Source organism: Accipiter gentilis, chromosome 12 (assembly GCF_929443795.1).
Source record: "Accipiter gentilis chromosome 12, bAccGen1.1, whole genome shotgun sequence".
NCBI classification, from domain to species: Eukaryota; Metazoa; Chordata; class Aves; order Accipitriformes; family Accipitridae; genus Astur; species Astur gentilis.
This window is the reverse complement of record NC_064891.1, coordinates 13041786-13069390: the sequence shown is the minus strand read 5'-3', so window position 1 is coordinate 13069390 and position 27605 is coordinate 13041786. Positions and strand designations below refer to the sequence as shown.

At 36.3% G+C, this 27605-nt stretch overlaps 1 protein-coding gene across 17 annotated transcripts in view; it reads right to left on the bottom strand.

Moving 5' to 3' along the window:
- Positions 1-27605, bottom strand: part of BLTP1 (bridge-like lipid transfer protein family member 1) — a 127065-nt gene that overhangs the window by 85023 nt on the left and 14437 nt on the right. For 16 of the 17 annotated variants that reach the window (XM_049815140.1, XM_049815142.1, XM_049815144.1 and 13 more), the window contains 15 exons: positions 27438-27502; positions 21761-21947; positions 20510-20591; positions 19674-19867; positions 15503-15582; positions 13519-13669; positions 11500-11656; positions 10611-10689; positions 9737-9828; positions 8751-8868; positions 7480-7635; positions 6394-6491; positions 5206-5384; positions 4946-5052; positions 2681-2889 (listed from right to left, as the gene is read on the bottom strand). In XM_049815140.1, the coding sequence (XP_049671097.1) occupies positions 2681-2889; positions 4946-5052; positions 5206-5384; positions 6394-6491; positions 7480-7635; positions 8751-8868; positions 9737-9828; positions 10611-10689; positions 11500-11656; positions 13519-13669; positions 15503-15582; positions 19674-19867; positions 20510-20591; positions 21761-21947; positions 27438-27502 (1954 nt within the window). Of the gene's footprint in view, positions 1-2680; positions 2890-4945; positions 5053-5205; positions 5385-6393; positions 6492-7479; positions 7636-8750; positions 8869-9736; positions 9829-10610; positions 10690-11499; positions 11657-13518; positions 13670-15502; positions 15583-15813; positions 15849-19673; positions 19868-20509; positions 20592-21760; positions 21948-27437; positions 27503-27605 lie in introns of those variants that run through there. The other variant, XM_049815158.1, reaches the window with a different exon arrangement.

Sequence of the window (27605 nt, the reverse complement as noted above, 5' to 3'; positions counted from 1 at the left end):
CTTCTAAAATATTAGTTCACAAATGCTTCTCCCCTTGGGTCTAAACCCCACCTTATTTCTAAGTCAACCCCTCTCAATTATCTAAGACCAAAGTACCTTTGCCGAATTCTACTGGGAAACAGAAAATCCATCACTAATTAAAAACAAATAAAATCAACTTCCTGTGTTTTATCTATTAAGTGCATCAGAATCAGATTTCTGATAATTTGTTGCTTTGTCACCTCCTCCCTACCTTAAAAATAAAAGGCTAGACTCTCAAGAATTTTCTGAATTGTGCAGGTTATATTGCCTTGTTAATTCAGTACATGGGAAGTGTTGGGGACTAAGCATTCGGTGGAGCAAAATCCTTTCTGACCAAAGAGGTTACAACACAGACACAAACTTTCCTCCCTCATTCATTCTTAGAAAGTAATTCAGCCCCTTGGCCTCTCACATTGACAGAAATGTTCCAACTATTACAAACTCCACTGGTGATCTGCAAGATGCGGACATATAAGTGCTAGACTGAAGATTAAACTGAAACAGATTTGAATCTTACGATGTTTCTTGCTCCCTTCCTTCCCTTTTCTGTGCCTCATTTGCTTTCCAAATCTTCTTTGTTCTTTTGCAAACACAAGTCTGCAGCGCAAGCAAGCAAAAAGGAAGTGTACAACAGAAAGCAAGCAAGCAACTGCAAAGTACCCATGTCCATGAAAAAGGTCTGCAGAAAAGGCAAGCTCATTATCGGCCTTGAAATAATTACTCCTCTGGACATGTAATTTTACCATCTTGTACTGAAGTATTTTTGGTGTTAACACACATGAATTAAGCACTGCTCTGTGGCCAAACCAAAGAACCCTCAGAAGTTAAGCAAAGTTAATCTGCTTTGCTTTTTAGCAAAGGGAAAAGATAAAAGTTGACGTTATAATACAGACCTTGAAATATTTTTTATAAGGCAGACCCAGCAGAGGGTGCTAAGAACTCCAGTAACTTACTCCTGGTACCTTCTGCTGGGAATACAAGGACCTATAAATCATTCATTGCCAGCCAGTAAGCCCTTCAGCAAGAAACAGTGTGCTACGCCAAAAAACTACCTCCCAAGAATAAGAAGGCTTAACAAAACTGCATGAACAATGCATGTCCAGGAATCTCTCCTGCACGTATTAAAAAAGATCAATGAAAACAAACTGAAAAAAACAATTCAACCACAAATGAGGAAAACAAGCATAACACCCACCACCCCCCAAATCTATTAAGAGAAGCTGCCAGCACAGCTGGACAAGTTGTAAACACAGTCACAAAAATACTAAAAAGAACAATAAATGCGCATTTTCAAAAACGACCTATTAATCTAAATTTTCTTTTGAGATTTAGAAGATTAAAAAAAAGCTAGATTTAATCTGAGAAATCTGCACCTAAAAAAATTAAATCATCATAGAATCAAGGGATCTAACATAGCACTGTTTACATATACTTCCAGAGGCAAAGAGCACCAAAGAAGCACTGTTCTGCTTAGAAACACAGAACCATCTCATGAATTTATGGGCTCCAAAAGAGCTCAAAAAACAATTCAAACATCGGCACATTTCCTCTGTATCAGAAGAAATTAAAACCTCAAGATGCAATGCTGGCCCAATTCTAATCCTATTTACTTTAGTGGCAACATGAAAAAATAATGAGTGTATTTGTACATCCTATACTCTACAAAAATGGAGTATTTTCTGCTATTCATTGCTTACATGCAATACCTTAAATAAATTCATAAAAATGACTGTTTCAGTATGAGTCCTGATAGCGATCACCTGTCTCAAAATTCCTCATTCCCTGACCCAAAATGAAAGCCTCCAGAAGCATTACCTTAGCCTAGATCTGCATAGGCTAAAGCAGATCTTTAAAAAACAAACAAAAAACCACCCACCAAATAAAACAACCACAAAACCCAACCAAAACCCCAGCATTTCACTGTTAGTCAAATAGAAGCAACATGTTCAATCACCTCTGCTTTTGTCATAACAAGGCAGGGTGAAGGAGGTGGGAAGAAATTAAAACTGTTTCTAGCCTCCCTGAAGATCAGTAACAGAAGAGGACACAACATAAGCAACACTAACAAACATTTTAAAGCATATTAACATCAAGAAAAGGATGAGAAATTCTTCACTATTGAAGTAGCTTTTAAAATTAAACTTGTTCTCATGTCCTTCCCCTCCACGATTCTAACTCCTGAAATTTCACAGAATCTAATTAAAACAAAACCAAACAAACAACTAGGACACTCTGCAGAACTTAAAATGCACTAAAAGCATGGGTTGTGAGACATCTTTCCATAAAAGTGCCTGTTAATATAAGCTCTAGCCCTAATCACAATTTTTTTTTAATTTTATTTTATTTTTACTACTGCAAAAGTCAAAGATGACATTTTCTGCACATGAGGTCCAGAGCATATACTGTTCCTTGAAAGGAAAACTATGCTGATATGGGACTACATACATATATTGGAAGTCTTCTCATAAGCCTGTGCCAACTGAATTCATCTCAGCTATGCCATATCACCAAATGAAGTACTTCCAGACTAGTATTTACAGAAAGTTTTCATCTAAATTCACGTATTCTGCAGAATTATAATTTTCCATTTCAAACGAATTATTTCACTTTCCAACATGTAGCCATCCATAAATTTCAGGAGTTGTGTTCCTATGCCTACCTTTATGGACAGAAAGGCTTTGAGCAGGGGTCCATACAGGGTTATCTGGGAATCTGGGGAGAGTTCCAGTTCCACGTGGAGCTTATCTGGGGGCAGCTCTGAGGGGTCAAGGGGAAGGCGGGTTGAAGCCGTGGGAGATGAAATCACACTGTCAGCTGTTTTCTGTGATGGCCTTAGCACAGATAACATTGTTTCTTCCATTTCTGACACTTTGGAGCACAATAAAGAAGAAAACAGATTTTGATTACAAGTTAGGCTTCTGATGGACAAAATTCTGCAGATATGAATGTGTATTAAATATACAACTGTTTGCAGCTTTCCAGTTTGGATTGTATAATTATGTTAATATGTCTATGCTACAGAACTGGTTTCTCACATCTAGTAACTATGGGAAGACAGGAAAATATAGAATATTTTAGTCAATGTTAATTAGGCAAGAGAAAAACAATCCTTCAAGTTCTGAAAAAAAAAATCAATTTATTTATCTTGCTTTTCAAGTTAAACAAGGACATACTTTCATCTCAGTGTCACAGATTTCCCACAACCACACATCTACTGCAGAATAAACAAACGTGAATAAAAAGGAAAATTGCAAAAGTTATACTAAAAACCTATTCTGAACTGGTAGCTCTGTAGGCCAAAATTTCCTCTCAAACTACTCAATTACTCTAGTCACAAAACATTTTGGAAATTCAAATCTTACTTCCTATCCCTCCTTTTCATTTGGAATTAGGGAGAAGAAAGTGCTTTGTCTTTTTTAGGTGAGGAAAGGTGATGAGAAGGAAGTGAATAAATGGAAGTGCTTTGGAGATGTAAAGCAATTGCTGGGAAGTAAAGAACTCTGTGGGAAAAACCATATAGAAGTGATGCTCCAGATAGAGTAAGATTTCAGATGCCAGTTCAACTGGAAGAACCAGCACATACAGAACTACAGTGAATACACACCTGTAGCCAGAAAACCTTCAAGGCTTTAACTTACCATTATTGCCTACAATGCTTGCTCAGTGCTCGCATTATTTTCTGTATTACAAATTAGCTAAATGCCACAGTGAGATGACCAATTTTTTGGAATCTGCATCTCTTGTAATACAACAAACTTGTTTCTCAGAGACTTAAAGAGTTCTATGGCTTGACTCAAAATAAAGTACAGATGTTGCTGCTGTAACAAACACATTCCATCAGCATCACAGATTAGAAGCAAGGAAGCTACAGAAAAAAATTACCTGTGTATGTAGAAAAATTCAAATGCAGGTTCAATTGCTACTATTACAAGTAAATGTTTTCAAATTCAAACTATGCGTATTTGACACAAGCTAAACAGAGTCTCACAAGAGCATTTAATGAACACCTGCAAAATGAATCTTATTCTGCTTCGTCCTCCAGAATTTGAGTCTTTTAGATTTAAATTGTTGGAACTCAAAACCTAAAACCGCTATCCATGTCTTCTAACACCTGCTGATTGAGGCCCATTCAAATTAGCCGTCATTATTCTTCTAATACCTCTCCTTCCATAGTTCTGCTTCTAGCATCTCAACCTGAAAGACATTTATGTAATCCCATAACTTCCTGAATACCTCCCCCTGCATTTAAAATAACTTACTTTTATCTCTGTTTAAGTATTTTATAACCTTTTTTGCAAGCACATACTTACAGAATATTTATTTAGAAATATTGTTTAGACATTTAAAATCTAAAAATTCTTATTTAGAAATTAGTGTTAGACTTACCAATCTAACACTTGTATCTGATGGCCGTGGTTCACTTCAACAGTGCTAGCTACAATGAATTCTCAGAGTTTCAGATCCATAAAGGTAAGACAATGTTATTATATCTCATATGTAGTATACTTAAACATCTAAATCATAAGACAACATTACAACAGTCAAAGGGAAAAGACTTAGAAAGGCTAAGGAACATGATACTGACAAAAATGTTGTACTTTACATTTAATATACCAAGTGATATTTTATGTTATGCAACAACCCATTTAAGAGATCCACTTTGTTAAGAACAAGAAGTGAAATACAGACAGTATCCTCCTTTTACACAGGGAACTGGGACACGTTCTGAAATTTTGTATCACAAGATGCTCTCAGTTTTTAAATCAAACCTGGTGCATTCTAAAGATTAGCATTCTCCCATATGACATGTAATAGTACTTCAGTTCAAAATTCATTTCTGCAAATTTAAGCAGTTGGATCCAAAAAAAGTCACAGCAGATCCTGAAATGAAACATGCTAACAAGAAAAAGGTAGTGACACTTACAGGATTGTTTTAACTGCTCATCTGCCTTCTGAGGATAAATTGGGTGCCATGAGTAGTCAATTGTAAACACAACACTCGGGACTGTCCAGCATTCAACCCATCCAGCCCTTTCAAAAAGAAACATCATGCTTTTTTATTTGAAGTACAATAGTTTCATTAAATATCTTCCATGAACATATAAGGTTGCTTTCATCACAAACAAATAAGTAAACATGAAGAGCCAATATAAAGACATAAATATATATCACAGTAAAACTCACTCTTCTTGAGTAATGTTCCTCCATTTGGGTTTTCCCGTTTTCTGACCACTTTGACATTCAGCAGAAATACAAGATTCAGGACTTATTTTATTAGGCTGACAATCTTTCATCAACATAAAAAGGGAATATTTACTGGGATGACAGTCTGGTAGATACAAATGAAGATCAACATCTTCTCCCTAAAAAACAGTAGTAACAGAAAAGTTAAATTACGTTCATGCTAGTTGCATGTTCATATGTGCCATCGTCTTCACTTTACAGGCAAAATGAGGCAAGAATCTCAAATTTCACATGTGACTGCTGACCACAGCTCCCAACAATTTCTAGGGCAACCCCAAGGGCTCTGTAGTTCTGAACAGTTAAAAGTCCAGTAACTTGCACATAACAACACACCACAGCAATGTGTAAAACACAGGGGCATGTCTTTTAATGATTCCTGTTCTTCTGTTGTTCAAGCCATACTGCAAAAGTTAAGTGACTGGCACAAGGCTACCCTACATCTCAACTAAACCACAGGATTTTAAAAAAATTAGATAAAACATTGCTTTCTTTGCTATCAAATTATACAAAATAACCAACATCACGATCAACTAGTTTTTTATTTTTAGTAGCTGTAGATTGCTTCTATTTTAGGGAAGACGAGAAGTACAGTCTTTCAAAGAATTAGCTGCGCCTGTTAAAAACACTTTATCATCATTACTTACTCTGCAGAAACTCTAAAAATCTGGAAGATGGCTTTCCAAAATGCTTTGGGGGTACCCATTCCAGTATTTGATTTTTATCTTTGAACATACATTAGATTTTCACATTTTCTAAATAAATGGGAACAGAGTTCCAAGTGGTAAAATATATACATAGACACACATGGTCTAAGTATATATAGTAAATATACATACTACATGTGTGTACATATGTATGTATGAAGCATACATGTGTATCTTTTTAAAATATATTTTTATTTGAGTATACATACGTATATATAAATTAAAACAACCTATGACTAGATGCTTCATGTAAGCAACAGAAACCATTTACCTCTGGGTTACTTAAAGAAAAAGTGTATGAACCTGAAGTGAAAGAGAGTACTTTTCTTTCAGGAAAGAGTTTATTAAAATTTCCTGACTGAAGAAGGTAGGGAAATTATCTCACATTTAGAAGACAAAAGGGGCAAGGGGGGAAAGAACTTACCCTTAAAGAGAATCTAGTATTGCATGTGGTTGGAACAAAGTCAGTGAAAGGCAGAGAGAAAACAATGTTCAATGTCTCTCCACAAGCTGCTAGATAAACTGGGAGAGAAGAGGAAAAACAAACAAAAATTTGTCAAAATTACTCCCTATTTTGTTCAACAAATTATCACACATATAGCCAAAAATAATGAAAAGGTATTCAAGAAGTCATGACGTAAGAAATTGCCATTTTAACTACTGTGTATTTAGAGCACATCGTACTAAAGTATTCTGAAAGTATTTACTCCCTACAGCTTGTCTTTTATAGAAAGGCACTGTACTTAGCACAATGAAATTGCAAGCAGACAATAAAAACAACTGTAACTAACATCTTATGACTTCCTGTATTGCTTCACATACCAGTTTTTGGACAAGAAAACACACATTGAAAGTTCGTCAGGCTCCTGATGAAGCAGTGAGCCTTATTTTTAACTGGAACACGACTTCATGATTTTTAATCAACCATCCTCTTTCCACATTGAAATTATAAGATTCTAGTACAGTGTAGACCACTGAAATACATATAAGCCAAATTGCACATTAAACAAAGTTTTGGCTTTCTGAAATGTAGCTCTTAGTTTTGGCTAGAATCAGCAGCATTATCTCCTATTCTGAAATGAACAGGAAACAGACATTTCTCATTATGTGAGTTCAAATGGTATTTTTTCCAACTTTGTTTAGAAAACTTATTCCCACGTCACTGTTTTCAGTTAGCTTACTGAATATACGTCAAGACCTGATGGTTGCTCTCTGCAAACTGTTGTACTAAATCAAAGATTCAAAGGGTCTTGAAAAATGAATGCTAAAACATGATCTAGAACTGCACTCTCCCCCAAAAAAGTATGCATTTGTAAGAAGTAAGTTAGAACTTACAACAGTTTTAGGATGGTTTATGCACATCAACAGTAGCAAAATGGGTAGTTATCACCGAACACACATTTTTCTAGTAAAACTTTTATAATTCTTGTACTCTCTCTATATATTCTCAATGTTTTATACATATTTTTGTAGTATGTGCTCTTCTTCCAAATAAAAAAAGTGACCTCACCATTTTCTTGTTGTTTGGTGGAACAGTCAATCCAGTTGTGTTGGTTTGCTGCCCAAATCATTTCAAATTGATGAAACATGACTTTGAAGTTCCACATATAAGGAACAAATGAAAAAATATCAGGTGCACTATCACTGGACCAGTCTTGGATCAAATCTAAACCCACATAAAGTAATAAAAGACAAGTTAGTAGCAATCAAGTGAGAGATTTCTTGGTTTAAGTTTTTGGCTTTTCATAAATTGTAAATATTAACTGTTTGCTCCTTTACAGAAAATGGAAACTAAGAACAATACACAGTATCCACTTCTCAGGCAGATATTTCACAAATACTTGCTATGAATCCACCTCCTACTTCTCACCTGCTCTTTAAGTTGGAAAGCCATAGCTTCAATTTAATTAAGTTTCCTGGTTTAGTTTTGTTCAGTAGCAAAGTTACGTATTAAACTAAAAGCACTGGACTACCAACTGCCTGCCTTTGATTTTCCACTCTGATACTTTGAATGTGTACATTAGTAGTATTTTCTAATGCAGCAAAACAGTGTTGTTGTAAAAGTTCATGTTTGCTCTGAAAAGACTGGTAGACTATGCTGTGTACTGCAACACTACACAGATAATGGCTCCAGCCTCACTAGGAGGATAACTTTATTAGCATGGCACTATGCCTGCACTAATTAATCCTTCCTCCCAGCAGGGCTAATTAGCCCAGGCAGTGCCACATGGATGGGGCTATATTCTTTCCATTACTGCAGCGGGAACATTCAGCAACAGTCTGGTGATGCTGTATCACATTGTACTGCCTTGTGCACATGTATTCCTCCTCACAGCCAAAATTCTAAAGAGCAAATTACTTTCTCTCGTCAACTGTCAGCCACAGGGACATGACCTAAAGCCTAAGTAGCTGAAAATCAGTCAGCCAAAGAGAGAGAGATCAGAGAAATCAATATCCTAGGTGACAAATATTAAACAAATCAATAACTCTGAGAGAAATAAATTCATTTGAAATTTAAGATCACTTAACATAACTGAAGATCAAATTTAGTTTAGATGTTAGAAAATTAAATTATTTGGTATCTCTACTTAAATATAAGAATATCACGTACTTGGACGCTTACAGGCAACAGAAAACATCAAGAACTTTGTCCTCAGAAACAATCTGTTATCCTATGTGAAATCAGAGTACCTCACCTTGTACACCTTTGCAAAATTTGAAAAGAAATACTAAAGAAAGAATATTTAATTTGATATGTAACTTATTTAGCAAAGAAGTTACCTGTAAAGAAGCTTTTCTGAGCAAAGATAAAATGGTAGGTTGCTTTATAAACCTCAAGTTCACATTGCCATGTCTGTGGCATGTTCCATATCCGGGGATAGCTGGCATTAATATGAAACTGTGAACAAGACATTAAAACATCAGAATTACTTGAAAAGATGACAATGCTTGACCCTGTAGCTCAGCAGTTTTCACGTATGTACTCTGCTGAATAATTAAAACTGTTTTCCTGCTGGGATGAACAGAAGGCCTCTCCAGTTCCTTAATAATTTAATCTCTCTTTCTGTGCTTGAAGGTCAAGTGTTAGTGTATTCATTTATTTGGAAAGGTATACTACGAGCTTCTGATACATCTTGCAGCAGCAATTTATGAACCAAAGTTTTCATTAAAAGGATCACTTCTCATAATAAACTAAAGATTAAATCCCTCAGAATATTCTTCAACCATTGCTATGATGCTCAAATTTAAACATTAAAAACATCATTCTAATACGGTCACTTAAAAACCAGTGAGAAAGGTAATCTACAGAAATACAGCACTACAGAAGTGAAATACTAGGCAAAAAAAAGAACAATGCAGTATTAAATCTGTCTCAAGTAGTTTAAGCACTCTGTAGCACTTTTAAGTACTTATGCGCACACATTCTGTAGCACAGCTAGCAAGTGTAATCGTTTACTAAGTTAAAGCCTTATGAACACATGACAAATAGTAAATGAGGCAATATTTGTAAATGGTACTCCAATCCCTCCACTGCTTTCAAAACACATATAACTTGGCATATAAATTATGTAAGTCACCAAAAGTTACACATGTGCATAGTTATGTGTGTATACATAAGTTCCTTACATATCAAGGTCTTGCAAAACCCATTCAAAAGGCATATTTCTGTATTAAGAACCTAAAGAACTGTTCTACAGACAAATAAATATGTTCTTTATTAAAAGTCCTCTAGAACTGAAGCTTTGTGCTTATTAATGCAAACTTACAGCTAGCATTTCAGCTTCTAAAAGAGTCCGGTACTGCATACTGCTGGTGGCATCAACATGTAGAAGCTGCCCTTTAATTGTAGGTGAATAGCCTAGCAAACAAAATATATAACACACAATCATACAGATATAATAGTTACACAATATTTAAATAATTTTCACCAGTGATTTCAGCAGTTCACTAACAATCAAGAAATATCATGATGGAAATTAGTACTATAGTAATTCTGTCCTCTACTGTTTGTCAAAGAGCTTAACATGTTCTGCCTTCATGTAGGATGACAAAAGTCTTATTGCTGGGTCTGGAAATTCTCAGGTTCTGGAGATCTTGGTTTAAGTTGCAGAATAATAAATATGCCAGAAAGAATCATGAGAACAAACAATTTAGCAAAGGGCTTCAAACCAGCCAACGAGATGAGTAAATGCAAGGAACATACCCGTAACTTTACATTTATTTCCATTTCACCTTGGATTTTGGTATTTGCTTTGTTTAAACAAACTACTGTTAAATTAGTTTTCATAATGCATTTCTCAGCACGATTCAACTACTACACTAATGCTACTGAAGAAGTCTTCCTTCTTCAAGTTGACAATGTATCCATAATCTGCTTCAATACACACAGAGTTAAATGATATACTGTCTAGTAGTTAAGAAATTTGTGTTTCCTAACCTAAACATGGAGGTAACTTAACTATTTAGATATGTACATGCTTTAATAACTTGCAAGGATATACTTTTTGTTCCTTTACATAAGAATATACATCTCATAGTCACAAAGGGAAAAACACTACAAGACATTCACACACAAAAGGAATGAAGATAACTGCTCAGGAAAAACATTAGGAAAAGAAATTAAGCTTAGCCTTAACTCACCATTTTCACCTACTGTCATGGGAATATTTATTTCCAAATATGATCCTGCACCAACATTTACATGTACAGCATTGGTTTCCTGTATTGCAAGAAAGCAAAAAAGCCCAAACGTTATTTCTAGGCTCACCACATCAACCAGTGTACTTTATGCCTCTGGCTATCATTATCCACACGTGGATTATAAGGCACCCAATGACTGAAGTCTTTCTTGCCTTCAGAAAAATTACTAATGAACTATGTGCAGTGATACCAAATAACAACATTTTTAGGTTTAACAAACGCTGACTTAGGTCCATGAATAGAAACAGCAGATATTCTGATCCGAGGCCAGATGAATATACATTTCTAACACTACACTTTCTAACTCTTTCAGTCACCAAAAAAAAGAAGAAAACAGGTGTACAATGAAGTAATACTATATCCCATTTATAAGAGCAGCAACAGGGGAAAGAAAAATCCAAACCCCTACACGTATACATCTTTTGTTCCTCCCACTGTCATCTCTCCAGTAATATTAGATATTCATCCAATATCAGAAGAAATTATCTTTTCATCATGGTGAGCTTCATCGTAATGGAAGATTGCACAGGAAATGTCCAGATCATGAATTCCCAAGACTGTACGAGCTAGCATGGCTTAAGATGTAGCTTTAAGGCTTAAAAGAAACTTAAAATAAGCCAACAAATATTAATGCCTCTCAGCCAATATTTCTCTTGGAAGAGTTTGCTCATACTTATGGAAGACTAAACCAAAAATTGCCTAGCTTTTAAAACCACAGTTCTGTAATAAACACCTGAGACAAGTAAAAATACGCACAAACAAAAAGCACAGTGTAATCACAGTAGACAAGACACAGTAGACATTTTCTAGATAAATTTTCATTATTTACCCTATTTTTTGTAAAAAGCAAGTCAATGGTGGCATCTGCAATAATATTCATCCGCAGTTCAAAAGCAAGAATCTGTCTTGGTTTCCCAGGCTGAGCAATTTCTGAGACTTTCATAACTTGGTAGTCTGGTGGGAAGAAAAACTTCCACAAGCAATCCCTGGGGGGTGGGGGGAGGAGACGGGGGGGAGATAAAAAAAGAGTTGTTTTTATTCACAGAAAAAAATATATATATATTTATACATGTTTATGCATTTATTCGGTTCACTTAATTATTTTCCAGTTAGCTGAGTCTTTAGACAACCACTGAATGTGATAAGAAAGAATGTTTGTTTAAAGTCTTCATCACTGGAGCCTTCCAACTCATCACTGACATCTCCAAAAGTTTCAATGACAAGTAGTGACTTTTGGATAAAAGCCATAAATGGACAGACCATAAATGATTTAAAACAAAAATATTTTAATTCAGATGGCAAACAAGCTATGTTTTTCTTCTTATTCCCAATCCTTGGTTTACAAATCTGCTACAAAAACATAGTAGGAAGTAATCTGTTTATGCTTTGGTTTGTGCATAAATAATTGATGTAATGCCCAGAAACAAATAAAATACAAAACTTTAGGACCTCAGAATGGGAGTGAAATGAAGCCTACATTTCTGCAGTTACATCTAAGCCTGCTACATGAAAGGAAAGCCACAGCAATGAAGCACAGACAGCATAACTTACAAAGGTCTCAAGGGGGTGGAAGTAAGTCTTTAAGGGGGGGCAGCAGTTTCCTGCACCCAGCAACTGACCACTAGAGCAGCTTAAAAAAGCCATAACAAACAAGCCAAAAACACAACAACACACCCCCCACAAACACCACACAGCACCCACTGTCAAAATCCTCGGGAAATCCAAGATTTTATTGTATGATGTATTAAAGATCAGTATTTGTAGAAGTGCTTATATGAATTGAGAGTACAAAGTCCACAGAACTCCTGTCTGTGTTTATAAAATGTTCAGGCACTTTTCAAAATCCTATCTTCTATCCATGGCACAATGTGAAAGTGTTCCCAGGTATCTATCTATCAACTCTACACACTGCATAGGCACCAAACTGCCTTCTGCCCAGCAGTTAAAATTATAAAAAGCTTACCATCATAGAGCAAGCTTTCCTGGTAGTATTAAATATATCATTAATGATTCACTGACTTCATGTTCCTAGCAAAGCACTGTTCTAGAAATTGGCATTTTCTCTAAATTCTCTAAGACGCTGTCGTATCTAATGACTACTCTTTGGTCTGTCATCCTCACGCTCCTAAGAGACAGTTTCATAATAGTTTCACAGGAGAATTAATGGAGGCCAAAAAGAAGTATCAATCTGTAATTAATAGAGGAAAAGAGGGAAAGCACTGATTATGTCACTTTTACTTAATAGTCCTTTACTCTCTAAACAATCCCACTGACTCCCCCAGAAACACTCATGGGCAAAACATCGAGGGCTAAGTGAAGAATAGTAGTAGAGCTCTGGCCTAATATTTTGTCACTGAAGTATGTAGATAATAAAAACTTTGGAGACTGCATCAAGTGGTTGATTCTCCTAAGCAGGGATAAATGATTCATCCCTTATTATTTTCATAGCCAGATTTGTACTTCCACAAAATTTTCTCATTGATACGCAGTGTATTCCCATCCATGAGCTAATAGAAGCTTGACAAGTCTAAAGGTAACCAATTAAAAGGTTAAACCATTATGTAACACCTGATAAATAGTAAAACTACTTTGTTCACAAAATATAGGAACATAATTTATTAGTTTAATAATAAAAATTCACTGACTGATCCTAACTTTGGAAGGCCAACAAGACAAACAATGAATTCACTGATCTTAAACCACTGTGGCAGGACTCTTCTTTTAGACTGCCTAGTCTACCCCATACAAATTAGAAGTCTGAGCAATTGCATACTGGAAACTTTAGAATGTTTTCTCAATAATAATAGATATTAAAGATAAAAACTAAAGATGTAAATCATTGTAATACCTCTGCCTATCAGCCCAAGGTCCATAGTTGAAATCTGTTCCTTTTCCACAAACAATGTCCAAACCCCAACATGGTGGCAGGTCCTGTAATTTACTGTCTTCATTGTTTGCTTCTCCGTCATTACTTTCCTCCGTCTCCTCTGGTACAAGACCTATATCACATAATATAATAAACAAATTATTAAAGGAAGCAGCTTCAAATTACCATGAAAAATGTTTGCTAAGCACAAGACAATTAAAGTGTCCTGATGTCAGTTTTAGTGGAGACGACTACAGTACATAAATACCAAGCCACAATTCAATGCAGACTCTTAGTGGAAGGGCAAGAATGTAACTAAAAATCCTTGGGATTTTCCAAAGCGCTGCTCACTGATGTCAGTGAAATGCTGACATACACAGCAGCTTTATCTCTTAAGTATGCTTTTTACCAATACAGGCTTTCATACATGCACATTCAGTTCCAACTCCTACTTACGAATCAAGTTTTGAAATAAAGAAGATTAAGTTAAAAATCCTTTCTACAGACAAAGCAAGCAAATAAAAAAGGAATACTTGCTACAGGAGACCCAGAGTTACCAGTAAAAAAATCAATCAGTCATTCAGCAATGATCCGAAATTGCCACCTATCCTACACCAGTATACATTATTATTGAACATGTTACCCTTGTTCAAGATTCAAGCAATACTGAACTTCAGTCTGAGCAAAAGCTTTTGCAAATCAAAAAAAAAAAAAAATCCAGCACAACAAAGTGGTAATATAAGGCACAGGATTTAAAGTGAAAAACGCAGCCCCTGCAATACTCAGAAAACGATGCATCAAATAAACATCCAAAAACCCCAGTAGGTATTGACTACAAATTGTGCCCATTCCTGAAGTACTTTTGGAAACTGTCGTGGTTTAACCCCAGCCAGCAACTAAGCACCACACAGCCGCTCACTCACTCCCCCCCGCATCCAGTGGGATGGGGGAGGAAATCGGGGAAAAAAAGTAAAACTCCTGGGTTGAGATAAGAACGGTTTAATAGAACAGAAAAGAAGAAACTAATAATGATAATGATAGCACTAATAAAATGACAACAGTAGTAATAAAAGGATTTGAATCTACAAATGATGGGCAGGGCAATCGCTCACCACCCGCCGACCGACACCCTGCCAGTCCCGGAGCGGTGATTCCCTGTCCCCCCTTCCCAGTTCCTATACTAGATGGGACGTCCCATGGTATGGAATACACCGTTGGCCAGTTTGGGTCAGGTGCCCTGGCTCTGTCCTGTGCCAACTTGTTGTGCCCTGGCTGGGCATGAGAAGCTGAAAAATCCTTGACTTTAGTCTAAACACTACTGAGCACCAACTGAAAACATCAGTGTTATCAACATTCTTCGCATGCTGAACTCAAAACATAGCACTGTACAAGCTACTAGGAAGACAGTTAACTCTATCCCAGCTGAAACCAGGACAGAAACCTACATCATTTAAGTTTACAGCTTAAAACATAGCTTGTTTCAAGAATAAATATCAAGATTAATTGCTTCCATGTTGCATATAGACTTGCAGAAGGCACTGCTGACAGAGTACCTACATCTATGTAAAACTACTTGCTGATAAAAACATTAATTCCACAGGTACAGTTATTTCACCTATGGAATTCCCCAGGGCTCTTACATGAGACAATCTAGGAGTTGACAACAACCATTAAAAAGAATGCAGCTCAAAATTTCACTCCCTTCTAAATATGAAACACATGAACTCAATCCCATTTGTTTCAGTGGAAAATTTTTTCATTTGCAGAAAAAAACCTTATGAAATTCTAAGTGTTCATAGCGTACCTATGAAAGCTTTTATTGGCTCCAAAACATTACACTAACTCCTTCAGCATAGAGATTTTTCAGCATTAAAAAAAAGACATTGTCTAGCAAGTCCAGACAATTAAATAAACAAATAGCCCTCAAATCTCTTAAAATTTTATGCTTGTATTTAACAGAAGATACCTGGTTCATCCATATAGTAATAGATATCAACATCATTGGACTGCATTACAACAAAGCCTTCACCCATCAGCCTTGGTGGTCTGTAATGGAAAAGAGTGCAAAGATAAAAATTAAAAACAATGCACTGAGATTAATCTTTATGAATTCAAGTAATTTTAAATGCAACATATTAAGCATAATGGAAGAGATTACATAGGTCAGGCTCACTTGTAACTTGTAAGTAGTACACATTTAATGATGGAAACATCAATAAAACTGCTATCTGTATCAAGCAAGCCAACAGTGGAGATACAATGTATGTGGAACCTTACCAGGAAGATTTTGTGCACAAGACTCCAGTTTGACAGGATCCCAAGACACTAGCTCCATGTGTCTATACAGGTCTTGCCAGCAGCCTGACTGCATGCTGCCTGCAAGAACCACAGGCTACCTTATTTACCAGACATTGGTCTTGTCACATTACCAGAAGGGTGGACGGAACAGACAGAAGTGCCTGGGCCACATCAGTCTGTCCAAATGCAGCTGTTTGTAAGCCAAACTTGAAGTGCGTTTTATAACTTCAGCTCCTGTCTTTCCCTCCCTGTAATGCTGTGATTTCTGGTCTATCTGCTACCTCAGACTAAATGAGCTTCTGAAAATAAACGCTGTGAATATTCAAATCTATCTGGTCTTGGGTTCCCTAACAAAAAGGCAGCTGTCATATTGCTAGGCTATGTCTACCCTGATTTGCAAAAAATAATTGATCATTATGTTATTATTATTATTAACTCAACTTTTAAGTTACTTTATATAACCCAAGCATGAAGATACCAGGTTCCTCTCCACAAAGACATTTCTCAGGTATTATAAACCACAACCAACTACCAAAGTTTTACTTTCAATGTTTCTTTCCATCAAGAGTTCCTTTCTCCTTGTCCTATATTGTTCTTTCACCTGCTAATAGTTTTCTTACTAAAATAGCACTCAAAACCAAAAGGGACAAGACATCTTCAGTAATTAGACCATTAGTTTAAAAAAAAAAAAAAAAAGAAAAAAAAAAAGGCTGTTCTTCCTTAATAACATTTCCCTCAATATAAAAGGATGTAAGTGATGAAACTAATACATGAAACACTTCTCCTAACATTATTATATTGGTATATTACAATCCCTTTCTTACACCATTACCACATGTTAATTTACATCATGTTACATTTTATAGTAGTAATAATAGTATAATGTGAAAATTCTGTTTTTACTGCAAAAGGCTTTTTTGCCACTTTTCAGCCACTTTTATAAATTGTCATCTCTTAACAAAAAAAGAACATTCTAATGACAGAAATACACAGTCTAAGAGTGTGACCTGTTAGAAGCACATTGCCCATTTTACCACAGCTTAAATGCAGGAAAGCTTGGAAAATATGGAAAACAGCAGGTGCAGATCCCAGGTACTGCCAGAAGTTCTTCAGAAGCAACAGAGCAGGAACCTTAAAATCAATTTTACTTTGAGAGTAACAACAGCAGTGAAAGATGAAATACCTTCTATTCACTCCCAATTTTCCAATTATTTCTTTTTTCTGTCCAAAACTGAATTGGCCTCCCCCATGACATGCAAATAGAGCAAGATGGACAATTTGACTTAACACCATGACCTAACAGAAATTGTCATTTAGCTGTAGGTAAGAAAGAAATATCTACAGGAAAACATTAGGAGCTGACAGAATGGCCAAATCCTCCTGTCAAACACCCACTGCAGTTTCATCCTCATCACCTTTGCCATTCTCCACCTTCTGGAGGAAAGGTATAAGGTTTAATGGAAGTGGAGGGAAAGAAAAAAAAACACCAAAACCCCACATAGTAGCTAAACATCTTCCTCAGTCCTTTTCCTCCAATTCTTTTAGTATACATCTTTATCATGTCTGCGTATTCCATTAAGTAATTATCTTTCATGTTCTTGTTCTGATCTCTCTGAACTCACTACACTTGTATAAAACTTTTTGCATGTTCAGCGTGCTTTTTTTTCCACAAAGAGGAAAGTTCTGTATCATCATGTCTTGTCACTAGTTTTTTAATTCCTTTTTTCAGTAGAATATGAAAATATATAGTAGATGACTGAAGCAGCTTATAGTTTTACATTGTCAAAGCATCACAGGCCATAGCAAACATAGCAGACAAGAAAAGCAGTTATCTTTTCTTATGCTAGTCCTAGGATGGTCATAGGTTAGGTGATAACTGACAGGTGGTGAACCCAGTAGCAGAACCAATTTAGATTTAAGATCAACATATATTTTTCTTAATAGGGATGAATTCTGTGATCAGTGTTCACTGCACTCCCATGCAAAAAAGACAACAGTACTGCTTCTTTTAGTTGTATTCTCAGCTTAAAGTGCACATGAAACTACCTCTGCAGAAAATGGGAGTGGAAGGTACCTAATGAGGCTGCCTAACCCACCCTCAGCAGGAATAGTTAAGCCTTGCTGGACTAAGCCAATGGAGGTGGCAGAACCCTAGAAAGCCCACCACAGCCCATTTGCAAAACCAAATTAGGTAATGGCAATGAATGATAATGAGATTACTACCATCATCATTAAAAAGCATTTCCTAATATCTATCCTAAACCTCCACTTTGAGCCTGCTGACTTAACTGCTCTCCAAACTTGTTCTGCTTTGATCTGCTTTTCCTAGCACCTTTTTTTTTTTTCCCTTGGGTTTTGGAGGATTTATTTGCAAAAAGTGATGGAGACATTGAAATGTCTGTTTGTAATACAATATGACAGTTTTCAAGGTGGGTTTTTGATGTTTGTATTGATTAGTCAGTCTGTTACAAAATTCATTGAGCCACTTAGCAGTTTTTTATATGTGCATTGCCTGCAGGAATTTCTGAAAGTTAAGACAGTCAGCTTAATTTTTAAGCCAAAGAAGTGTAAGAGGGCAGGCTTTAAAGATTCGAACACTCCCAGTTTCCAGTGAACTGGGTCATTTGTTGAATCTACCCAATAAATTAGGGCATGTTTTCTGCATACGTGCCACCCTTCAGCCACCAGGAGCTGTAGGGATGGTAACAGCATAAAAAGAAAATACTTAGCGGAAGCAGGAGAAAGAGCTAATAGTTTGAGTATCTTAATCCTATTTTGTTTTAATCTTGTTTGTTTTCGATATTAATTGGAGAAATTTCCTTTGTCGTCATGTTGGAAGAGTAAGATTCTGTACACATCCACAAAATGTTATTTGAAAACATATAAAGGCATATTACAGACAGCAGTATTTGGCTGATACAAAGCCAATTGAGGCACAGTCAAATGATGTACAATTTATTTCCAAACATCATAATTCATTCTTTGGATATTATTGCTTAGGAGGTCTAAAATAGGTATAATCATTTTACATAAACTCATACACACAATTGTCCAAGGTGAGTATGCATTATATTTTTTCTGTTGAGCAAATAACTCCCATGAAGAATTTTGAAATTTAGCAGTTTTGTCCAAACTATCTGTTGAATATATAACATTGTAAGCATTAAATAAGGTAATGCAGAAAATTCTGGCTATGTTGTTCACACCATAGCAATGAAGAATGTTAATATAGTATGCACATAAATGTCTCACTGGCTAAACTGTAGTAAAACAAGAATCCTAGTATCAAATCATTTCATGCAAGCACCCTTTCTTTTGTTTGACTTACTACCATTCCGTTTGTTAAAGCTGCATAACCCTGCTTATGCGGAATGCACAGAGGTAAAAGGATCAGCAATCTGTTTTCAGAAGATAACATGATTTCTACTACAGCAAGAGCGCACAGCTTTTGCCCATTTTTTAAAAATACTTTCCAAACCATATGTGAAGTCAACAACCTTAAACCTTGCATTTATCCTAGAAATCTAGTGCTGTCAAAGCCTGCATACAGCTATAGTACCTGAGGGAAGGAAAATAGAAGTTGAATGCAGGATATTAATCATAGAGCAGAACACACCAAAAAAAACCAACACCTACAATGAGATAGAAAACCAGCACATTTCTCCACTAATAAAACAGTTTCAAAGATCCAACATTTAAAACCTCTTCAGTGGTAAAAATGCCAACTGTCTAAACACACTAAGAAAAATGAAGTCACAGAAACACAACCAACATTCTTTTCTTCATTTTCTTAAAATAAAGAATAAAATAATATGGAAACAAAAAAAACCCAAACTTACTCATCATTCTGAAGACCAACATATCTTGGACTTGGAACTAGCATGACTCTAACATTTTCCAATTTTCCTTTCACAATGTGCATAAACTGATCAAGGTGGCTCGAAGGTGGTTTTGTGGTATATGTCAAAAAAGCATCATCGAAGTTAATACAAAGGGTTTGTGGCTGATAGTGATTCCCAAATGCCAAGCGACCCTAAATCAAAAAGAAAACTCAATTACTCATTATACAGTGATCTTTTATATGTATGTGTATATTTACCTATAATAATGCAGTTTAACCAGCCATATGCAAATAAAGACCATGGACAAAAATCCTGGCCATAATCTGCGCATATCTAAAACTACTACCTTGTACATTAAAATCTCAACGTTCTTTCTCCATGTCCTATCACCTCAATAACAGTTCTCCTGGTTTTTGGGGGGAAACATCATCAACTTTTAAGGAACATGTCCAAATATCCCTTTAAAAGATGCAGGGAAGAAAAGAAAAAAATAAGAGAAAAAAACCCCAAAAAAACCACCTCACAAAACCCCAACACACCACACATTGTACAGCACCCATTACCTAGCTTAATTGCTCTGTGATATTCTTGAAATCATTACAAGTCTAAGACACAAGCATTTCCCAAAACAGAGAACATAACCATGTTTCCATCAGCACCAGCAGGATTTCTGAACATGTCAGGGGAGTGCTGGTGGTGTCATTTTAAAACTTTTTTAAAGCATGAAGGAGAACAAAAACTCAAAAAGAATATATAAGAAAAATGAATGGCAAGCCTGATTTTTTTAAGCATATACTGCTAAATATTTTTATTATGAGGGTCTTCTCACTTACCGTGCTCACATTGACCTTAATGACTGGAATAAGTGATCTCCATGAAGAAGAAGGGTCTTGAGATTCTGGTTTTACTTTAACACTATGGGAAAAAATGGAGTTTATTATTTTGTCTTTTCCACAGAAGAATTAACCAACCTTTTCTTCTAGGGATCTTCAGTGCCCAGCTCTCAGGGGACAATCCTTCCCACAGGGGTGTCTCCTGTAAGGGACCTGCTAGCACTCTACTACAAGACTCCTCCAGAGTCTGGAAGAACAGCAGGAAGCATATGCAGCTATGCCTTGGATGCTGGTATACTGAGCTGACACAGGTAGAAAACAAGCATGCCACGTTTAACACAAAGCAATAGTTAAATAAATCTTCCTCAGGGGAACTTGGTCTGTTCTAAATATTCCTATTTAGGTGTGGGATTTTCCATTTCCCAAGACATATCCTCCCCAAAGGCAGAAGTCCTTCCTGTACCTGTCAATAAGGGTGTAAGATGAAAACACGAAGAGACTGGCTCGGAGGCACAGCCCTTACTCAAACTCAGACTGCCACAGCATCCGGCAGCTGCCCACTGCGTAATTTAGCAACACATACTGGCCTGGCCAGCAGCAGTGGAAGGATTCAAGTCTCATTAGATCTTCTCTGCTCCTGCCAATAAATCAGTTTGGTGTGATTCTGCCCAAAGAGAGGCTTATTATTGAACATCTGACTCCACTACCCATAAGCCACGTAGAAGAGCTCCTTATAGACCCACACCATGTTTTCTGAGGTACCCCAAAAAGAGGAATAAAATAAGATAAGGTTTGTGTAGCCATACACAAACACACACCCCTAAAAAGACAAACTGTAAAATCAGCCCGAGTTTAAAGCTCAAAAACCAGTACGTCCTCCCAACACCATACAGATCCTCACATTTTGTCTATTCAGTGCCTTGAGCAGCTATTACTTCTACTGAGCAATACCACTATTCTACAAGCATAATCCTTAACACATGCTCTCTTTCCACACTGCTTCAAGTAGATTTTTCAACCTGTCTCTGATCATTAAACAAGGAGTGTTTTGTTGTGTTTTTTAATTATTATGGTAGAAAGTCTGAGGAAAGGAAAAAGATTTAGACTGTCAGGCTTGTCAGTGCAATTTCTCTCTCAGCTGTGCTTCAACCATTTGGCCTCCAGAGCATACGTTAACAAAACATTACCCAATTAGTTCAGCACTTTGCAGAACAAAGCATCAACAAAATAGCAAAACGAATAATAATTTACCTTTCAAGATTGGTATGTGTTCTCTGTCTCCCATTTACTTGGGCTTTTTCATCATCTTTCTTTGCTGGAATTATTGTGGGATCCAAGCCAAACAGTTCTTGAAGTTGTCCGTAAAGCTCAGAACGGTTGTACACATGAAATTCAAAGTCATTCACCATAATATACAGTCGTGTTTCTGCCTTTGGATCTAAAAAAATAGTAGGAAAAGAGTTTCTAATTCTATTCCAACATTCCCTTGCAATATTTACAGTTTTTCAAATATGCACATTTTGCAAAAACAATCTACATGTCAGTGAACACCTGTGGAAGTACATATTAAAAAGCAGTAAAAAACTCCACAAAGTAATTACACCTTTCCAAGCAAATCAATAAAACTTGGCAAATAGGACAGTTGCATACAAAATATAAAACCAGAAAATCATTTCACCCTTAGGTCACAATCCAAAAATAAATCCAGGCAGGAGCTGCACAAAAGGGTAAATGAGGTTTATTCAGTCTCACATATAAAAACAAATAAAAATCTCTCTTGATGCACAGCACAGAAGCCTCGGCACCAACTTCTACTTTGTAGCACAGATATCAGTACTTGAGATCAAGTCAATCTCAAAACCCAAATGGTTTTCTAGCCAAGCTCTGTGGTACAGCAGGCCTGAACTGGGAAAAAGCTTTCTTTTACAGAGAGACAGAAAACATTAATATGCAGAACTAAGAAGCATACTCATTTTGCACAATCAGTCAACATTTTCACAAATTTAAAATTTTAACTGCAATATCAGCTTGACTTTCTGATACTTAAAAACTAGTTTAACATCTACTGATCACATACACAGCTGTTTGTGACATACTTTGACATACTTTTGCCTTAGATAGTATGACCTAATTATGTAGTTAATGTGAGGAAAAAGCTCGCACAATTTCTCCCTAATTACCCAGTTGAAAGAGTGCCCGTTACTCATTCACTCAAGAGACCTGAGCTGCTCTAAAACCTGATCTGGTCTTTCTAAGTCAAGCAGACCTTAGGAAGCTGAAGCATCAACGGTTATTACAGCAGTCCCCAATCAGTAACTCAGGGGCTACAAACTGAAGGCAAGATTTCCCACAAACTAGAAATCAAAAAGTCAGAGCGAACACCGCTGCTGTTGCGGTCAGGGTCAAGAAAAGAAATGCAGCTGCCTAAGAGGCAAAGTTTAGAGACACCTGCTTTATTAAATGCGCCCTCTTTGCTAACAAACTCAACTGTGCCCCCATGTTACGCATCTATACAACGCTCTGTCCCAACAACAGCAAGCCACCTTTTAACCCTCCCTCACACCTAAATTACCAGAAATTTCCATATCATTATAAAAAAAGTAAATGTACAATAAGTCTCCAGAAAGCATTGACATCACAGTTTTCTTGAACAGGAGACAGAGAAAAGTTAATGAGCCAGTTTCAGTTCCTTCCTGTTTTCATAAAAGCACTATCAAATCCGTTTGTTGGTAATGCTAACTTGCATCAGTAAGATATAGGCAAAGGATGACATGGACAAAGATTGGGATACGCAATTATTCACCTGAGAGATCTCAGTATCATCAAGAGCGCAAATAAATGTAATTTTTCAATTCCTGGAGGCAAGCATTTGACTTCATTAACTAAATGAAATTATATGTAGTAATTCATTTCTTTAAAGGGGATTTAAAGAGACAACTATCTCTTTTTCCTAAAAACAAAAATAAGATTTGACCTCCACACATCAATTTGGTTGCTTAAGACACTTTCAGGAAAAAAAAAAGAAAAAAAGTCAAGGAAAAAGAGACAAGCATATCTGACTGTCATATAGTTAAATGATTTAAAGCAGCATATATATAGGTCATGTAAAAGTAAGTGCCAGATTGAAAGCAAAATACTGAAGTTTTATCAACATTTGTTGGAATCAAGGTTACTAACGTAGCCAAGGTTTTGACATTTGCTTCCTACAGAGTTTAACCAAGATGTATTATTTATTATTTATTCAAATGTTTGTATCACACCTACCCAAACAATTCAACATAAATACACCCACTAAATAAAACCTAACGGGAACATGAGACAAGTCACTCCTGACAATAAGTAGAGGAACTGGTTCTCAAAACAGTATTCCCCCTTCAAAAAACACCTCACAAACTACACTATATAGTTTTACAATATGAAAATTGATAATCTGCTGTGGCACCTAAGCCAAGACATCTGGGTGTGCCCTATTCACAACATAATCCTCCAACTTTTGTTTCTAAACCACTTTCATTTCTCAAGTACGTACAAAACCAACTCTCAAGTCCCAGTATGGTTTAACTTAACATCCAGACAGAAAGACAACCCACATGCTTGACTTTTTCTATGAAGTTCTTTCAACATTGGTATGACATGCCTAGTACAAACATAGTGCCGTGATGAAAAACAGATTGCACTTGCTACGTCAAATTGAGGAACTTTTAAAAAACCACAGCAGGAAGTGCAACTTCACTACAGGTTATCAATAATCATTATCCAAATTTTTTGTGGTTCAAACCTTCTCTTATGCAAGGAACTGTGATTGAGTCTTTATGAGAAGCATCCACAAATTACAGTGCAACCCAAGTCTTACAGCAACATTACTTTAGATTCCAGCAGACAGGTAGACAATGCATCAATTTTGATAGATTAGTTTTTCCTCTTCTCAGAAGAACGGTAACAAAATAATTCTCTTAGCTTTAGAAAGCGTGGGGGGAAAAAAACCCAGAATGTAAAGCATTTTTATTTTTCCTTTTTCTGACACAAAGGTTTAATAGTAATGCTTCTTAGCATCCCTTACTGTAATCTACCCTTTGATCATAAACACATATTGACTACCAAAAGTTCAATAGGAGGAGTATACCATAAAGCATTTTGCAAAGCACATACACCAGAAAAAACGAAACTGTTCTCCAAATTTGCCCTCTTTTTCCTAATAACCTTCACTCTTCTCTGACAAACCTCAGATCCTGCTCCTCGCTCAGTTTTTATTTCTTTGTGTATAAGACTTGCAAAGTCAGTGGATCTCAGCAGGTCAGCAGTGACTGGCAGGCACTGCCACACTCTTCAGCTCCTCAGGAAGAAGGCTGAGAAGCCATGTGATTAGAAAGCAGTTATCAGGGAAGAATATTCCCAATAACACGAACATGTTCCATGCACAGGTGGAACAATACTGGATTTTTATTACTGACAGGAGCAACAACCTGGAAGCTGAAGTTATATCAAGACTGAATATGTAATTCCTAGCATTAAAGACAATTTTACTTTGGTATAAATCATTGAACATGTCAAGTACTCATCATCACTCAATCTTTTTAAAAGGTCACTTATTGCACTTCCAGGGAAAACTTTACAACTTGTATGACTGGGTTGGATTAACGCTGAAGCCTTTACTGGTTCTAAAACCTCTAATATATGAATGTATTTCTAGTTGTTCTCCTCCCAGAAGATCGGTAGGGAATGGAGTCTGCACTACCTTCAGCACATTCCTTTAGGAGATGGAGACAGATACAAGCCTCATATGCATTTGAACAGACAAAGATAGCTTTTAGGAAATTTAAGGTGTCCCTGGACACCTTAAAGGGTGTTCCCTTATTAAGGTCTCCAAGTATTTCAGGATCCTTCACTAGCCTCCCCTTTGTGCACAAAAAACCCTCCCCTAATACTCTAATATCTCTCAGAAAAAAAATCCAATGAGGTTGCATTATTTCTACACTAACAGGACTTTAAGTTTATCAGCACTATGTAAAGCAAAATCCCATTCCTGTTGCGTTTCACATTATTGTTAGGAGCACTCTGCACTTCAGTTACAGAACTTAAAAACTAAAAAACCAAAACACTCAGAAACTAATCGTTATTGCTTATATGTAAGTCTTCATAAGATGTATTTTTTCCAAACAAAAATATTAAAATATTTAAGGCTTGTATTTTCATAAAAATTTGGTGGGATTTTTAAATTGTTAATAGCCCTGATTCAGCCTATGTGTTTTTCTATAGGAAAGTCTCAGCACTATTTTGGTTTTTTGTTTTATTAAAAAGGATCTGAAACAAAGCTATGCACCAGTAATATCTAGCTACAACAGGTTTCCCAATCATTCTGTGTGACAGCTGCAAGGGAATAGTCCTTGAACAAAACATAAAACTTTAAGATGCAAGTTACCAGCAGCCTTCACCCAGTTTGGTCAGGTGCAGGTATTTCTGTTGCAAGAAGATTAAAAAGTATCAGGAAGAATATACTACAATAGGCTAAGAATCACTGAAGGTTTTATTTTTCCTTTAAGGTAAAAAATGAAAGTATCTCTGCTAAATAATCAAAACGTGAAATGAGCAAGGTTATTTTTCCTAGGAAAAAGAGTAATTCTTTAAGAGAGTATTTTATTCACATTACTTTGTTGTCAGACCTATACACCTCTGACCTCCTTGGTTACTTGGATTATTTGTCCACTAATTACGCAGTCTTAAATGCCAGCAGAAATGGTTAAAGCCTTGCAATACTGCCAAGCAAAAATACCACCATAAAGACAGACACAACTATTTTTATTATATTAAGTTCAACTCATTTTTTCATTCTGTAAGCCACTAGAGAAATATGTTTTAACTAGCAGATGAAGAAAATTCTATGAAAACCTGTTGGACAATAACCTGTGGCTGGCAAAATCTAATTAACTCTAAGACTAGCTTCCACTTTTTGAATAAGTCATCTTACAGTATAAAGAACTTGAATTGTGTCCTATCACCTTAGAGGCTTAGTAATGCCTCAATAAAAAGAAGTGAGCAACTCCTCCCAACTCGTATCACCTTATTGAACAGTGTCTCCTATTTACCTGCATAATGTGTATGCAGTACTCCTACCACTGTTGAGTTGGTACTGACAAAGCAACAGCTGTACAAGCTTGCTGACAAGTCTAAGAGGCTTCACACCATCAGAGGCTGCTTCCAAAGGGGAGACGGGAAGAAAAAGCCCTCCAAAGTTCAAAGACCCTCTCAATCAGTGCCCTCCTCAACTGCAGACAGTTGCCATTTCTGGACCTCCTCGAATCAGTAATGGAGCTCTGACACTTCAAAAATCAAGAGAGGCAGGACCTGAGACTCATTCAACCAGATTCTAATCCTATAAATGACTAAGCACACATCACCAGGCTACTTATGTTTTCTCGCAGATACAATTAATCTCTTGCATCTGGTGTTAATCGTCCTTCTTCAGCCAGAGATAAGGAAAAACTTCTATGACCACAGATGTCATCAAGACACAGGGTTATCAAATACTAAAGAACATCCCCTACCGTAACACTTTTGCTAAAATACTGACAGCACAATGCTAAAACTTGAAACTAAAATCACTTCCAGAACATAAGAAGTCTCCATTTATTATAGTTACAAACTTCAGTACAAGGTCAATTATGCTTAGACTACAGATAATGAAGGCTACTATTAAGGTTAATGGTTTGTCTTAAGGGTTCAAGTCCCTGATAGTGAATCCTGTATTTATTTCATTGTGGTGTTCTAGTCTACTAACACAGATCAACCAGTTAAAAGAACCCATACCTTCTGATGACTCAATGTGCTTCAGGTACATATTAACAATTACACACATGTGATTGTGCAAAGAAAGTATTTTTCTGCTTGCAACCTGTAAACTTAAACTTTGAAACCTTTCTGAGAAACTTACCATGCTGTTTCTGCTTAGGGTTGTACATCTTCCACCAGCGAAATATGATAAATCCATCTTGAATTCTACATCAAATAAATCAGTTAAAACAGAAGTTAAGAGAGTGATAATCCAAAATCCTACATGCAGCTGCATGACACGTTGCCTTATGCAGTGCAGAGATCTCCA